Source organism: Oryctolagus cuniculus, chromosome 17 (genome assembly GCF_051225735.1).
Source record: "Oryctolagus cuniculus isolate XC-2025 breed Fujian yellow rabbit chromosome 17, ASM5122573v1, whole genome shotgun sequence".
Taxonomy (NCBI): Eukaryota; Metazoa; Chordata; class Mammalia; order Lagomorpha; family Leporidae; genus Oryctolagus; species Oryctolagus cuniculus.
In genome coordinates, this window is record NC_142883.1 from 13,838,274 (window position 1) to 13,855,113 (window position 16,840).

At 44.9% G+C, this 16,840-nt stretch overlaps 1 protein-coding gene across 43 annotated transcripts in view; it reads left to right on the plus strand.

Annotated features, from left to right (window-relative positions):
* Positions 1 to 16,840, plus strand: part of BPTF (bromodomain PHD finger transcription factor) — a 132,233-nt gene that overhangs the window by 93,825 nt on the left and 21,568 nt on the right. For 11 of the 43 annotated variants that reach the window (XM_070060434.2, XM_070060439.2, XM_070060435.2 and 8 more), the window contains 9 exons: positions 64 to 214; positions 898 to 940; positions 3,908 to 4,154; positions 4,514 to 4,675; positions 4,914 to 5,065; positions 5,906 to 6,014; positions 10,903 to 11,120; positions 14,403 to 14,628; positions 15,271 to 16,163. In XM_070060434.2, the coding sequence (XP_069916535.2) occupies positions 64 to 214; positions 898 to 940; positions 3,908 to 4,154; positions 4,514 to 4,675; positions 4,914 to 5,065; positions 5,906 to 6,014; positions 10,903 to 11,120; positions 14,403 to 14,628; positions 15,271 to 16,163 (2,201 nt within the window). Of the gene's footprint in view, positions 1 to 63; positions 215 to 897; positions 941 to 3,907; positions 4,155 to 4,513; positions 4,676 to 4,913; positions 5,066 to 5,905; positions 6,015 to 10,902; positions 11,121 to 14,402; positions 14,629 to 15,270; positions 16,164 to 16,840 lie in introns of those variants that run through there. The other 32 variants (XM_070060451.2, XM_070060456.2, XM_089316786.1 and 29 more) reach the window with 15 other exon arrangements.

The following is a 16,840-nucleotide window of genomic DNA, read 5'->3' on the forward strand; positions in this document are numbered from 1 at the left end:
CCAAAGGTACTCTTGTTATAGAAGCTATATTGCTTAAGATACTTTTATTTTCTTTTTTCAAAGAAACACCTACACCTCAGAGGAAAGGGCTTCGGTCTAGTGCATTGCGGCCAAAGAGACCAGAGACACCCAAGCAAACAGGCCCTGTCATTATTGAAACCTGGGTGGCAGAGGAAGAGTTGGAGTTATGGGAGATCAGGGCCTTTGCTGAGAGGTAAGGAAATAGTTAACACCTGTCAGGTGTTGGAAGAGTTTATCACTTCAGAATTAAAGAATTAATACTTGAAAAGCTTGTTATGTTCTACTTAATTTTATTCTACTTTTTGATTGTAAGTACTGTCATATACAGTGTTTTAAAATTCTATTTTGGCCGGCGCCGCGGCTCACTAGGCTAATCCTCAGCCTAGCGGCGCCGGCACACCGGGCTCTAGTCCCGGTCGGGGTGCCGGATTCTGTCCCGGTTGCCCCTCTTCCAGGCCAGCTCTCTGCTGTGGCCAGGGAGTGCAGTGGAGGATGGCCCAGGTGCTTGGGCCCTGCACCCCATGGGAGACCAGGAAAAGCACCTGGCTCCTGGCTCCTGCCATCGGATCAGCGCGGTGTGCCGGCCGCACCGGCCGCGCCGGCCATTGGAGGGTGAACCAACGGCAAAGGAAGACCTTTCTCTCTGTCTCTCTCTCTCACTGTCCACTCTGCCTGTCAAAAATAAATAAATAAATAAATTAATAAATTAAAATTCTATTTTGTAATGTAGTCTCTGATTATCTTTTAAGTGTTTGATTTTTAAATTGAAGTCGTGGCGTACTTTTGTATGAGGTGAAAGTCAACTAGATTTCACGTAAGTCGGTCGTCAGATGTCTGAGAGGGTCGTCGCTGATGGTTCCTCCTTCTTTCCTACAGAGTGGAGAAAGAGAAAGCACAAGCAGTTGAGCAGCAGGCTAAGGTCAGTGAACGGAAGGCCCGGGAGGACTTCCAGGCCCAGGTGGAGGCTGCCCTGCGGCAGTAGAGTGGGCTCCCCAGCAGGTGGGGGGGGGTCGCAGCGAGGCCAAATTCCTGCACACCGGAAGTACAGTATTGTATATTCAAGTGGAGTTTTAAAAGTGGATCTCACATAGAAGTAGTCTGGAAAAAGCTCATGGAAAAGGCATTTTAGGAAAACATTTCATGGATTTCAGTATTTTTTTTTTGCAACAAAATAAAGTATCTTTTGATTCCATTTTCCATGAACTTTTAGGAGTACTCTTGCATATAATCTCATTACTTACAAATACCTGTGATACATCAGGCTGTGGTTTTACAGAAACAATGTGTGTATTTGGAGGAATTTAAAATAAGATTTCTATTTATTATCTTCATAATTCTATGAGTAGTTTTTATAAGTAACTTTTTCCTGCAATATTCTAATCTATAAAATCTCCCTTTTATGCAAAAAGCAATTGTATTAAAACTCTGAGTTTGTTGTAATTACTGGTCCTCAAGTTGCTAATAGCTTCTTAGCATTCCCATATAGTAAATAATGTATGTGTGTGTCTGAGTATTTGGAGCCCAAATATTTACTAAGAAGAGAGTATCAAAGTTTGAAACCACCTTGAGACTAAGAACTTTAAGGATATAGATGTAGTTATTAACATAACTTATTAACATAGTTATAAATAACTTTATAAATCACATATAAATCACAGTATTCATTTCAGACTAATCATTTCACATTTTATAAACACTTTAAAATTCTTACAAAATTTTTTTAGGATTGATTTATTTATGTATGTATTTGAAAGGCAGAGTTACAGAGAAAGAGATCTTCCACCCACTGATTCACTCCCCAAGTGGCCACAGGCTGAAGCCAGGAGCCAGGAGCTTCACCTGGGTCTCCCACATAGGTAGTAGGGGCCCAAACACTTGGGCCATCTTTTGCTGCATTCCTAGGGACCTGGATTGGAAGTGGAACAGCCAGGACTCAAACTGGTGCTCATAGGAGATGCCAGCGTCACAGCCCACAGCTTAATCCACTGTGTCACACACTGGCCTCCTTGTGATTCTTTTAGTTTCCCTTAGGTCCTTGTCTTCAGGTACATCAAAGGTCAAGAGAATAGCACTTTTATTTATTTATTTTTTAAAGATTCATTTATTTATTTACTTGAAAGACTAGAGACAGACGAGAGAGATCTGTGTGCTCGTTCACTCTCCAAATAGCAGAAAAGGCCAGGACTGAGCCAGGCCAATAGCACGTGCCGTGAACTCCATCCAGGTCTCCATGTTGGTGGCAAACCTCAAGCACTGGAGCTGTCATCTGCTATCTTCCCAGATGAATGAGCAGGAAGCTGTGTGGAAGTAGAGCAATCACAGTTCAGAGTGACACTCCAGTATGGCTTGTGGGTGTCCCAAGCGCCACAGCAGTCACCCCAAGAAAATAGCACTTTTAGATTCTGTGATTTTTATTTGTCATGGGAAATTTATCTCTAAACACAAGTATCTGTTCAAATCAGCCATCTGAGAGCTGGATCGGAAGAGTAGCAGCTGGGAGTAGAACCGGTGCCCATATGGGATGCCGGCACTTCAGGCTGGGACTTTAACCCACTGCGGCACAGTGCCGGCTCCCAAGAACTATCTTTAACTCTGTAGTTGTGAAGGTCTGACTGTACCACTCTATATAAGATAGTCTTTCTGTAAAAATGTTTGAACCAGGGGCCGGTGCCGCGGCTCACTAGGTTAATCCTCCACCTTGCGGCGCCGGCACACCGGGTTCTAGTCCCGGTCGGGGCGCCAGATTCTGTCCCGGTTGCCCCTCTTCCAGGCCAGCTCTCTGCTGTGGCCCGGGAAGGCAGTGGAGGATGGCCCAAGTGCTTGGGCCCTGCACCCCATGGGAGACCAGGAGAAGCACCTGGCTCCTGCCATCGGATCAGCGCGGTGCGCCGGCCGTGGCAGCCATTGGAAGGTGAACCAACGGCAAAGGAAGACCTTTCTCTCTCTCTCTGTCTCTCTCACTGTCCACTCTGCCTGTTAAAAAAAAGTTTGAACAGAACAGTGTCTGAGCTCCAGAAAATGTTTTCATGACTTTCCGCCTGCTGGATCACAGGGGTGGGTGCCACCTGGACTTGTGACAGTAGAGGCTGACGTGCGTTTGTCGTTGCGTAAATGAACATGACAGGAGCCAGACCTCGCAGCTGCCGTCACGTGCTCTCTGCTTTAGTTCTCACTGCTGCGCATCACTTCTTCCTGGCTGCAGGAAGAGTCCCCCCATTTATTTTCATTCTGGACACGTTGGTATTTATGCAGACTGGAAAAGTGGGATAATTTTTAATTCTCTAATGTGAACAGTGTAGTACTTTTAATGAAATACATGTGATGTAGAGACATGAAAATTCTGCCTTTGTGAAGACATTAATAAATTCAAGGGTAAATTTCTATGGGCATAGTTTCTTTCCAGAAGTAAAATATCAGAGGGGGCTGGCACTGTGGCGCAGCGGGTTAACGTCCTGGCCTGAAGTGCTGGCATCCCATATGGGCACCGGTTCGAGACCCGGTTGCTCCACTTCCAGTCCAGCTTTCTGCTATGGCCTGGGAAATCAGTAGAAGATGGCCCAAGTCCTTGGGCCCCCGCACCTGCGTGGGAGACCTGGAAAAAGCTCCTGGCTCCTGGCTTCAGATTGGCGCAGCTCCAGCCGTTGCAAGCCATCTAGGGAGTGAACCAGCAGATGGAAGACCTTTCTCCCTCTGTCTCTCCTCCTCTCTCTGTGTAACTCTGACTTTCAAATAAATAAATAAATCTTTAAAAAAAAAAAAGAAGTAAAATATCAGAAATTTAGGGTTTCTTAGGGTGGGAGAAATAGACACTAGAATTTAGCAGAATGGTTGTTTTTTTTATTTCAAACTATGTTGGTTCACTCCTTCTTATCTCCGACTTTCTTAGAAACGTTTGGAGCAGCAGAAACCTACCGTCATTGCTGCTGCCAGCACTTCCCCAGCAAACAGTACGACCAGTACCATCTCTCCAGCCCAGAAAGTCATGGTGGCTCCCATAAGTGGCTCAGTCACCACTGGAACTAAAATGGTACTGACTACTAAGGTTGGATCTCCAGCTACTGTAACATTCCAGCAGAACAAGAACTTCCATCAGACCTTTGCTACCTGGGTTAAGCAAGGCCAGTCTAATTCAGGTACACACCTGTGGTTACGTAAACCGATCGCTTCCACTCAGGAGAAGGAATGTCCGGTCCTTTACCTGCTGAACTGAAACACTTCCTTAGGGGTTATCTTTCTTCTGCAGCGGATTGTGCAGAGAAGCTGTAACAGTCGGTGTGTTACAGATAAGATCCATAGGATTACATTAGCAAAACTGCTCTCTTACATGATTTCACTCTCCACACTCACACAGTTCACTTTCTACGTGGAGAGGCATGTGTTGATTAGAAATTCAAACTGAGCCACGTTTCATGCATTGGTGCCCTTCCTGGAAGTCAGTATGTTGCTGGTTCTTTTAAATCTAAAGCTTATTAAATGTCTTATACCCCATTAGCCACCAGCACAGCTGCCACATCTGCTCCAACCATTGCCAGCACAGGTCAGACGTTCCAAATTACAGGCAGTCCCGTCACTATGGCAGGAAAAGTAATTACCAAACTGCCACTTCCTGCAAACAGCAAGATTGTCGCTGTAAATGTGCCGGCAACACCAGGAGGTAAGGGAAGAGAAGAGTTTCAACTCACATTTGCCAGATCATACTGTTGCCATTATTCTTCATTCCCCCCACTGACCTCAGTCTCGGACCTCGCATTCTGTGTAGCCCGCTATACAACCCTGCCACGCGTGGTCCCTCCTCAGCAACCGAGCAGCACTCATGCTTTTCATCGAGGCGCCGTTGCTAACCATTTCTTCATCTCTTTTTTTTTGGTCTTTGTGCTTTTGGCTTTTTTAAGGCGTTGTTCAAGTGCAGCAGAAGGTCCTGGGTATCATCCCGTCGAGCACGGGGGCGAGTCAACAGACCTTCACTTCGTTCCAGCCCCGGGCAGCCACCGTCACCATCAGGCCCAACACCTCCGGCTCTGCGGGAGCCACGGGCACGTCCCAGGTAAGAGCCCTTCGCGCGCGCCTTTCCTCCTGCAGCCTCTCGCGTGCACGGCGGGTTGTGGACTTTGGAAGCGGCCCCTTCCAGCTGGCTTTCCCTCACCTTCTACTTAATCAGTGACAAAGTACAGATTGTGAAAAGATGTATTTGTTATATTTATGATAACTAAAAATGATACATGAAATACCAGTTTTAATATTTAGTTAGTACATATACTTTATGAATAATAATTGCTTTCTAGAAAATTATTTGGCATAAAAACCACCTAAGGATGGTGTTGTTCAGCCTAGCTAAGAAGTAAAGTCAAAAATACAGTCTCTTCCTAGAATTGGTTTGTTTTCAGCCGCTATGTGTACATATTAGATGCATCATTTCATTGGTACTGGTAGATGGAAATGGTTTTTGAACAGTTTTGAAAATTTTCTGACCCTGCCAGTAAAACTGAAAATAACATGCTCCCTTCAACAGTATGAAAGAGCATTTGGTTTCCGATCTTGTGTCTTATATTCTCTCGGTAACTGGTGTGGGTTGGAGCTTAGAGAAGATAGGTCTCAGCATTTTCCTGTGACAGGTAGTTACAGAGCAGAGCCCTGCCGAGTCTCGCGCCTTTCTTTGAGTCTGCCGGCTGTGCTTGGTACCAGTGGCAAGAGATTTCATATGACCTCATTTGAATTGAATTAAATTTTGTCTCTTCAATAGAATTTAAAATGAAATGTCCAGGCACTTGTCATTTTTGAGGATATTTTTATCAATATGAAGTGTTGAAAGATCTTGTATTCCTAAGGACGTTGGCTTTTAGTGTTTTAAAAACATTTTCTTGATTGCCCTTTATGTCATTTATAGGTAATCACAGGGCCTCAGATCCGCCCCGGAATGACGGTGATCAGGACCCCACTGCAGCAGTCAACACTAGGGAAAGCGATTATCCGGACACCTGTGATGGTCCAGCCAGGTAGTCATGGGTCCAGTGTTACCATCTTACCTCTGCATAGGCAGTAGAAGACATTTGCTTATATTCTGTAGTTGACTCGAATTACTAGGAGATGCCAGTTGGAATTAATACCTCAAATCGTAATAAATTTCTAATCCATGTGATATACATCAGTAGGTATCATTTCATTCTGGGCCTTGCCAGTAAAATAAAAATTGGTTCTAGTAAGCTTATTAAAACTGAAAGAAACCTCTCATAAATGGAATCACAGGTTTAAATAATTGAAGTAAAGAAAATAAGCAAAGAGAACAGTTTGTGTAGCAGCAGATGGAGAGAAAAATCAAGGAAACAGCCAAAAAAATGTAGGAAACCAAATTACAAATGTAATACCATCCATCGAAGTAATGACAATTAGGATAAAATGACCGTAATAAACATTGAATACTGTAAAGACTGAGTTTCAGATAGCAAAACTATTTCTTCACAAGAAACATGGTAAAATCAAATTATTGTAAAAGATAAGAAAGAAAAAAAATCAAATTATTGTAAAAGATAAGAAAGAAAAAAAGATACTAGCTTCCTGCTGATGAGTAGCCTGTGAGGCTGCAACTGGTGGCTCCATCTGCTGGTTCGCTCCCGAAATGTCCACAACAGCCAGGGTTAGGCTACAACTGAAGACAGGAGCCCAGAAGGCAATCCAGGTCTCCCCCTGAGTGACAGTGACCCAAGTATGTGAACTATCATTTGCTGCCTTCCAGGGTGCTCCTTAGCAGGAAGCTAGATCAGAACCAGTGTAGCCAGATCTCGACCCCAGTCTCTGAAACAGCATGATGACATGATAATAATCAGCTTACCTGCTGCACCAGATGCCCTTCCCAAAATGTAATCCTTAGCATTATGAGTTAAGTTAGATGTCATTAAAGTGTATACAGCAAAACTGTTTGAAATCAAGGGAGACATTAACAGAACATAGACTACAACTTTTGTACTTTCCGGAATATAAATTCATTTTAAATATTTGTGCGCTGTTTGGTGGAAAGATGGTCCTTGAGCCACAAATAATACCTTGATAAGTTTCAAAAAGTAGAATCTAAAGAGGCCACATTCTTTGTAGTAAGGCTAGAAATTAATACTAAGATGTTATGCTAAATAACCTTTATTTACCTAGAAAGTGTTTTTCCACCAATTGGTTTATTTATTTGAAAGGCAGTTTACGGAGAGAAGGGAACGATAGAGATCTTCCACTGGTTCACTCCCCAAAAGGCTGTATCGTCTGGGACTGGGCCAGGCTGAAGCCAGGAGCCAGGAGCTTCTTCCAGGTCTCCTACATGGGTGCAGGGGCCCAAGCACTTGAGCCATCCTCCGCCACTTTCCCAGGTGCATTAGCAGGGAGCTGGATTGGAAGTGCAGCAGCCAGGAGTCCAGCTGGCACCTATATGGGATGCTGGCATCACAGGTGGCAGCTTAACCCATTGCGCCACAGCACTGGCCCCAAAAAATAAATCCTTAAAAAATAAATAAACTATGTGCACGAGTACTTAAAAAAATCATGGAATGTGGAATTTAAGAATGTTTATTTTTGTGCTAAAAATTTTTGAAATGCGTAGTTTTTCATGATACCCATTTTCTATGACTTTTTGAAGTACTCTCATAAGATATATTAAATAATGTTATACATAACGATATGGATGTGTTTTGCATATCAGGTTAAATAATAAGCTGCTAACAAGTGGAAGAGAGGAGGGAGGGGGAAGTAGAAGGGTTGGGATCCGGGACTGATTTGCAGGGACAAGTTGAAGTTTTAGAAAGGATGGCCAGAGAGAAGACTCCCTGAGAAGGTGAATGTGATTAAAGACCTGAAGGAGATGGCTGTGAACATGTGTAGGAAAAGGATTTTCATGAAGAAGGAGCAGCAGATGCAAACCCTGTGAGGTGGGAAAGGGGAGAGGGTGGAGGAATCGCAGAGCAGCGGGGCAGGTGATGTGTGTTTATGTCTCCGAGTTTGTTGGGACCACACTGGAACTTCACTTCCTTCCCACCTCTACACTAGCTTTTCTCAAAAACAGGATCCACGGTCTCCAGGGTATAATCAGAAATTACAAAGCTTTTAGATTTTGCATTTTGATGCTAATCTAAAAATAAACTCAACGTGTACATACTAGGAATCATCTGAATGACCATCAGATAATCAGTACCAGCCCTTTTATGTGTGTGTCTGTGTCTCTGATGGCATTGGTAACTCCAGGAGACTGCCTGAAGTGGTGGCAGGGCAAGGACACAGTGTCGGGTCCAGAGCCTCTTGTCCATGTCATCCTGTCTCTTGATTCACTTTGAGTAAATGAACAAGAATAGCCAAGAAGAATTTAGAAGAAGGAATAATAATGGAAGATTTGTCTTGCCTGTTATTAAAGCATATAAAGTTGTCAAAATTAGCAGGATGCCACCAATGGAAACTGAAAATAGATGACAGAGAAGCTATTTATCCCCATCTAAAAAAAAATTTAGGGGTTTAAAAATAAAGTTGGGGCAGGCATTTGGCATAGCAGTGAAGACATGACATGGGATGTCCATGTCCCATATTGGAGTGAAACATTGGAGCGACTGGGTTCGCACCTCAGCTGTGCTCCTGATACTAGCTTCCTGCTGATGAGTAGCCTGTGAGGCTGCAACTGGTGGCTCAAGAGTGTGGACCTTTCCCCCGGGGTGGGAGACCCAGTTCCAGGCTCCTTGCTTTTCCCTGCCCAGCCCAGACTGTTACAGGTATTTGAGGAATGAACTAGCAAATGGAAGATCTCGATAAGTCTGTGTCTCTCTGTCTCAGTGCATTTGAAATAAAAATTTAAAAATAAAAAGCAGATGGCAAAGTAGGAAAAATGATTATTTTAAAAATGTATCTTTAAAGTTTAGTTTGTTTAAGAGAGAGAGAGAGAGATGCCATCCTAATTTCACTCCCAAATGAGCACAGTGGCCCGGGCTGGTCCTTCTGCATGCCAGGAGCCTGGAGCTCTGTGCTGGCCTTCCACAGAGTGGCAGGGCCCCAAGCAGTTGGGCCATCATCCACAGAGTTTCCAGGTACATTCATTAGTGGGAAGCTGGACTGGGTGCAGAGCAACTGGAACTTGAACTGGTGCTCTGGTATGGGATGCTGGTATTGCAGGTGGCATCGTAGCTCACTGCACCACGATGCCAGCCTCTAAAAGTATATATTATTGGTTATGTATGGTATAGAGGGTTAAGCCACCACTTAGGACACCTTCATCCCATACTGAAGAGGTGGTTCAAGTCCCTGCTGCTTCACGTCCCATCCACCATCCACCACTCTGCCAATGCACCTGGGAAGCATCAGGTGGTGGTTTGAGTAGTTGTGTCCTTGCCACCTATGCAGGAGACCCAGACAGGGTTCCTGGCTCCTGGCTCCAGCCTGGTTCAGCCTGGTTCAGCCCGGCTATTGTGTTCATTTGGGGAATGAGCCAGCGAATAGAAGATCTCTTTCTTTGTCTCACTCTCCCTCTCTCTGTGTCACTCTTGCCTTTCGAATGAATGAATGAATGAATAACTTTTAAAAATAAAATTTAAAAATAAATTAGATATCACACAATATATACGTGTATTGGAACATCACATAGTACCCATAAACGTTCAAATTTTATGTCTTAAATTTGTTTTTAAAATAAATTTTTAAAAATTTAAGATTCATTTTAAATAAGTAGAAAAATAGAAAGTCTGGAGAGAGAGCTCACCCATGAAGAACAATGACTTGAAATATTTTTAAATGTTGGCCTTCCGTGGTAACTGGAAACATGGTGGTTCAGGCACTGCGATCCCGTGATGGGGTTTCTGATTCCCAGGGCAGTGTAGGTTCAGTGAGGCAGGTGCTCAGGGGTGGTAGGAGTCTAAACTGGCATCACCTTTCTTAAAGTTCATTTCAACACTCTGTTCCTACTGTGAACTCCCCAATACTTTAGGGAATTAATTCTAAGGAAATTACCAGAGACACACACAAAGAATGATTTCTCCAGGACATTATATTAAAGAAGAAAATGATAAAATGTTCCCAATGTCACTTTAGGCTGTTCTACGCATGTATAATAATATGAAATGTCATTCAGCCATTAAAAGAAATTCATACAGAAAAATAAATATGTGTTCACAGAAGGGGAAACTAAGGTAGTAAATATTTCAGAAAGTTGATGCTATTTGCTAATCACTAATGAGTCTGTAAATGTCAGACTAGCTACCAAGTGATTCCTCTTAGCGGAAAGGGGGAAACCTCCACGTGCCTTTTCCTTTAGCTTCAACAAGTTAAACAAGCAGCAGAGGCTTTCGGAAATCTATGGAGCCGTTCCAGTCCAACGTCAGTAGACATTTACTGAACAGTGACTGGGAATGGATTTTTTTGAACACTTTGCCCTGACATTAAGGGTGTTGTGGTCTGTATACCCCTGATTCCCCAGAATAGCTGTCACATAGCTGTAAGAGAAGCAGCTGGGCCAGGATAGTCCAAAACCTTCATTTCATTTTAAATTCATGCAAATTAATTATATGTTAAATTATCTTGTTTTGAATATTACATTCCTAAGAAGAAGATAGCCATTATAAATGATCTATTTTCCATATCCTCTTCTGCTTCCTTATTGTCATTTTGGCTTTAGAGTTACAGGAATAATGCTGGGTTTATTTTGTTTTGTTTTGCTCTGCTGCAGACAGCAGGAGCTAGACAGAAGTTGTTAGTAAGCCGATTGAAAGCAGGCTCAGTGCCACCAGGCAGTTCCTTTGGGTGTGGGCCTGTGTCTCAGTGCACCCTGGGCCTGCCTTCTGGAAAACCGGACCGAATCTGTTCATCTGAAGTGTGGGCTTAGTGCAGAGGGACTGAGGGCACGGGAGCATTCAGAATGTTCTGTCCGTGCAGGTGCTCCGCAGCAGGTGGTGACGCAGATCATCAGGGGCCAGCCCGTTTCCACCGCAGTCTCTGCCCCCAGCACGGTCTCCTCGACGCCTGGGCCGAAGACCTTAACCTCAGGAGCCTCCACTGCCAGTGTACAGTCTACAGCCTCCCCGGCCCCTCGCCCCCAGCAAGGACAGGTGAAGCTTACCATGGCTCAGCTCACCCAGTTAACACAGGGCCATGTAAGTAATACCACTTGAACTTCAAAGATGATCCCATTTATTCTTTCTTGCTGTGGGTTTAAAAACACATGTTCATTTTGATAAGATGCAAATGTATTTGTTTTAGAAATGGCTGCTTTCGGGGCCGGCGCCATGGCTCACTTGGTTAATCATCCGCCTGTGGCGCCAGCATCCCATATGGGCGCTGGGTTCTAGTCCTGGTTGCTCCTCTTCCAGTCTAGCTCTCTGCTGTGGCTCAGGAGGGCAGTGGAGGATGGCCCAAGTGCTTGGGCCCTGCACCTGCATGGGAGACCAGGAGGAAGCACCTGGCTCCTGGCTTTGGATCGGCACAGCACCAGCCTTGGCAGCCATTTGGGGGGTGAACCAATGGAAGGAAGACCTTTCTCTCTGTCTCTCTCACTGTCTATAACTCTATCTGTCAAATAAATTAAAAAAGAAATGGCTGCTTTCTGGAGCCATATAACACTATTTCTTTAGAAGCAAGCTGTAGTAAAGTCTAACCATCTAGTTCTTTATTTTTAAGATTTATTTATTTATTTGAAAGTCAGAGTTACACAGAGGAGAGGCAGAGAGAGAGAGAGAGAAAGGTCTTCCATCCACTGGTACACTCCCCAGTTGGCCTCAACGGCCAGAGCTGGGCTGATCTGAAGCCAGGAGATTTTTCTTGGTCTCCCACTTGGCTGCAGGGGCAAAGCACCTGGGCCATCTTCCACTGCTTTCCCAGGCCAGAGCAGAGAGCTGGATCAGAGGTGGAGTAGCTGAGACAGGAACTGGTGCCCACATAGGATGCCGGCACTGCAAGCAGCAGCTCAACCCACTACGCCACAGCACCGGCCCCCATCTAGTGTCTTTAGACAGTGAACTGTGAAAGTGAGACCGATACAACCTTTTTAACCACCAAATTAAGCTACTTCCTTACAGGACTCAGTATGGTTCTCAGGTCTTCCCATATTGATCAGTAGATTGAATGTGGTTCCCATTAAATCCCAAGAGATTTTTTTTAGTGGAATTTCATTAACTGATTTTTAGAATTTATGAGGAAGTGCAAAGATCCAGAATAACTGATACTTTCCAAGTACAGGAGCATTTGCTTTGTGTGATAACCTGATACCAAGCTTGCTGTGGTGCACACTAGTTGATAGAGTAAGCGCAGATGCAGGCCAGACAGGCCAGCCGAGCAGTGAAGTGCAGAGTGTACCTCTGCCTGTGTGGATACTTGTCACACGACCCATGTGACGCTGCTGATCCTGGAGGAAACCACAGATTCCTCAGTAACTGGTGCTGGAAAGCGGGATATGTATGGGAAATATATGGGATATACATGGGAAATATATGGGAAACTGAAACTGCACCACTGCCTTATCCATGTACAGATTTAATTAATTCCAGGAAGATCAAGTCCTAACTGAAAGACAAAACGATAATGCTTTTCAGAAGCAAAAATAGAATGTCCTGGCAGCTTTCTTAAATACCCAGAGACACTATAAAGGAAAAGATTTATAAATTCAGCTACATAGAGTCAAAAATTTAAAGCGCAGATACCTGTCTACAGCCAGTTAGATCAGTAAGCTGTAGTGTATTCGTACAGCAATGACGGCAAGCAAGCCATGGCCACACAGATCTGTGTAAGTGGTTGTCAAGTACAAAATGTTACAGCAGAAGCAAGTAGCAACAACAGCAACAAAGTGCATACGTTAGGATTCTATTTGTTTAAAACAAAACTAAACTACTTATGTAAAGGTACAGGGCTGAAATCCGGGCTGCCTGGAGGCAGCACCATTCCCTTGTGTTTTTGCTGAATAGCACTCTTACTAAAGTAGTGAACATCAGTGCCCCTATAAAGATACACACCTGTGTGCTAATACTCTCACAGCGACCATCTGCAGTTTGATGTTTACTAAATGATTATTATTTAAGTTATACTTGATATTTTGTTTGTTTCTAATTCCCCATTATGTCCTTAGTGGTCAAGGTTGCTGAATTAATAAGTTCTAGACAGGGGCCGGTGCTGTAGTGTGGTGGGTAAAACCACCTCCTGCAGTGCCGGCATCCCATGTGCACGCCAGTTCGGTGCCTGCTTCTCCTCTTCTGATCCAGCTCCCTGCTTATGGCCTGGGAAAGCAGTAGAAGAGTCCTTGGGCCCCTGCACCCACATGGGAGACCCAGAAGAAGCTCCTGGCTCCGCTTCGGATTGGCTTAGCTCTGGCCATTGTGGCCATTTGGGGAGTGAAGCAGCAGATGGAAGATCTCTCTCTCTGTCTCTGCCTCTCTGTTATTCTGCCTTTCAAATAAATAAATAAATCTTAAAAAAAAAAAAAAAGTTGTACATAGAAGAGACAGTACGCACACATTTAGTTCCTAATTCCCATTTTGATGACTGCTCAAACTTTGGTAATCCTCCTGACTTGGTGCCTGCATTTCTTATCTAAAACTGTTGGTTTGTTTGTTTATAAGATTTATTTATTTATTTGAAAGTTTCAAAGAGAGGGAGAGACAGAGTGAAAGAAATCTTCCATCTGCTGGTTCACTTCCACAATGACCGGGATTAGGCCAGACCAAAGCCAACAGCCAGTAGCATCATCCAGGTCTCCTGCGTGGATGGCACAGCCCCAGACACTTGGGCCATCTTTCACAGCTGCTCCCAGACCATCAGGAGGGAGCTGGATGAGAAGTGGAGCAGCCAGGACACAAACTGGTGCCCACCTGGGATGCTGGTCTCACAGGTGGTGGCTTCACCCACCACAATACAATGCCAGCCCCCCTAAAACCTTTGCACACACAGACACACACTAAAAATAATAAAACTCTGGAGACCTGGTGTCTTTCACTTTAACTTGCACAAGTGACGTGCCCTTGCTATCTTGACTTTTTAAATTGGGAATAGATTGCAGTATTATTTGCTCTGCTTCTGCACAAAGTCACAAACCCATTGTGAGAATCAAGTGAGGCAGTCATTTGAAGACGTTTTTACTGTTGTAAATAATGCGTGTGTAAGATGATTTAAAATCAGAATTTTGTGAAACCATAATCGTTCAGTTCAGTGCCCTCATTTTATGGACTGGGGGACTTGGATCCAGCGGTATGATGTTGCTTGTAGATGGATATCCGGCTGTCCAGTCAAGGACATAAATATCCTTTTTTTTTATTTGCCTAAATTCTTCCTTGTGCCATTCCACAGACATTCAAATATATCCATAGATTTTCATTGTACTGGAGGATCTTCATAACATACAAATGATGTTTTTACTAGTGTTGTTGATGGCTCGAACACTGTCTCCACAGGGTGGCAATCAAGGTTTGACAGTAGTAATTCAAGGACAAGGTCAAACTACGGGACAGCTGCAGCTGATACCTCAAGGGGTGACTGTCCTCCCTGGCCCAGGACAGCAGCTCATGCAAGCTGCCATGCCCAATGGGACCGTCCAGCGATTCCTCTTTACCCCTCTGGCAACGACAGCCACGACGGCCAGTACCACCACCACCACCACTGTTTCCACCACAGCAGCAGGTAGAGCTTTGCCTTCAGCAGCAGCCAAGGGGACAGGAAAAGCAGTGCCTATTTCGGGAGGGTGTGCATGAAGCCAGTGAGTTTGACCGTAGGTGCAGCCTCACACGTCTCGATGCTCTCGTGCCTCCTTACAGACTCTCTTCACCTTGTGAACAAAATACAGAAAAGGGAACAAAAGTAATGACCTCACACTCGTTCCGTGCCAAGCCTTGTAGCTGGGTGATTTCAGGGATGGTGGTTAAGGTGCAGCTCCGAGCCTCCAACAGGGAGCTGCAGATTCTGCGCCACTTGGTTAGCCTGCCCCTGCGCGGTGTGTGATCCGCCCCCACAGCAGAGGAGAAAGTGAGGCTGCCGGTAGCTTGGCCCAGAAGACCTGGCTGACTTCCAGAGACTGACTGGGCCTTGCTTCAGAAGCCAGGCCTCTGGAGAGACAGCAGAGTGTATGCAGGGCAGCCGAGAAACTTGGCCTCCACGTCCCGATTCAGGGGAGTCCTATCTGAGCACGTGTGCGAGGTAGTGTGTTTCAGAGGCATCTGTATTCACGCCTGAAATACTAAATCCTCAGTGTTCTTCCCCTTCCAGTTCTTTGTGCACAGTCTTAGGTTCGAGAGTAATAGATGTGGTTTGTCTTTGTTTTCACAGGTACAGGTGAACAAAAACAGAGTAAATTATCACCCCAGACCCAGGTGCAGCAAGCCCAAACCCTGCCACCATCTCAGTCACCAAGTGTGAGTCCTGCAGGAGCCCAGCCACAGACTGCTCCGCCTCCAGCTCAGCCCCCGCCCCCGCCCCCGCCCCAGTCCCCCGCTCAGCCTGAGGTTCAGGCTCAGCCTGAAGTTCAGACCCAAACAACTGTTGCGTCCCAGGTCCCTTCTGAAGCACAGCCCACCCAAGCGCAGTCATCCCAACCCCAAGGGACAGCACAGTGTCCGCCTCCGAGTACTGTCCAAGGACAGTCTCCTGTTCGTGTCCAGAGTCCACCACAGACTCGAGTACGTCCATCAACTCCATCCCAGGTGTCTCCTGGACAGCAGCCCCAGGTTCAGACTCCAACCTCACAACCGATTCCAATTCAACCACATACATCTCTTCAGATACCTTCCCAAGGCCAGCCACAGTCACAGCCCCAGGTACAGTCTTCAACTCCAACTCTTTCATCAGCACAAGCGTTAAATCAAGTTACTGTCTCATCCCCATCCCGCCCTCAGCTGCAGATACCGCAGCCACAGCCCCAAGTCCTTGCTGTGCCGCCTCCGCAGCAGCAGGTGCAGGTGGTGGCTCAGATACAGGCTCAGCAAGGTGGTGTGCCCCAGCAGATCAAACTCCAGTTACCTGTTCAAGTTCAGCCGAGCACCGCTGTGCAGGCTCACCACATTCAGAATGTGGTGACAGTGCAGGCAGCCAGTGTGCAAGAGCAGTTGCAAAGGGTTCAGCAACTCAGGGATCAGCAGCAAAAGAAGAAACAGCAACAGATAGAAATTAAGCGGGAACACACCCTCCAAGCTTCTAACCAAAGTGAAATCATTCAGAAACAGGTAAAGTTATTAAGTAAAAGCAGCATGTTCAGTAGCTTGAATTATTGTGCTGTGCATTAGACGTAGTGTTTGGTTGTGTGAGGTTTCCTAAATGAGAAAAAGTCATTGGCGTTTCAATTCAGAGAAGACACTAGATGGACCAAGTACTGAATGGCTAATACGGTTTGGAACTCTTTGTTGGGAAAAAAAAATATGTGTGTGTGTGTGTGTGTATGTATGTGTGTGTGTGTATATATATGTATATACACATACATATACACAAATATATAGAGAGTCAGTATTTATTTGAAACTGCTTGTGTTCTGGGAGAACTAAAAAAAAATGGAATTGTGAATTTCAGTATTATTAATGTAAAACTTGAAACTTGAAGGTCTGTCAAGATCTTAAAGCCGTTTCAGACACATAGCAATTTTTTGGATGTTATTTGCAGTTGACATTCCTTACTTTGCATGGAGACTAAGCAGATTACAAACAGATTCAACTTATTTGCATTTCTAGCTACACCTTTGTTTAAAAGTTTTAAAGACTGTGTTATTCTATAGCTTACATAGAAGGTAGTGACATGAAGTGACGTCTCGCAGCGGCCTTGAGTGGAGTAAGACAGTGTAGAGGAGTTAGTTACTGCGTGACATTGAAGTCACGTGCGTGACATCCTGTAGTGTTACCTGAGGGAGCCT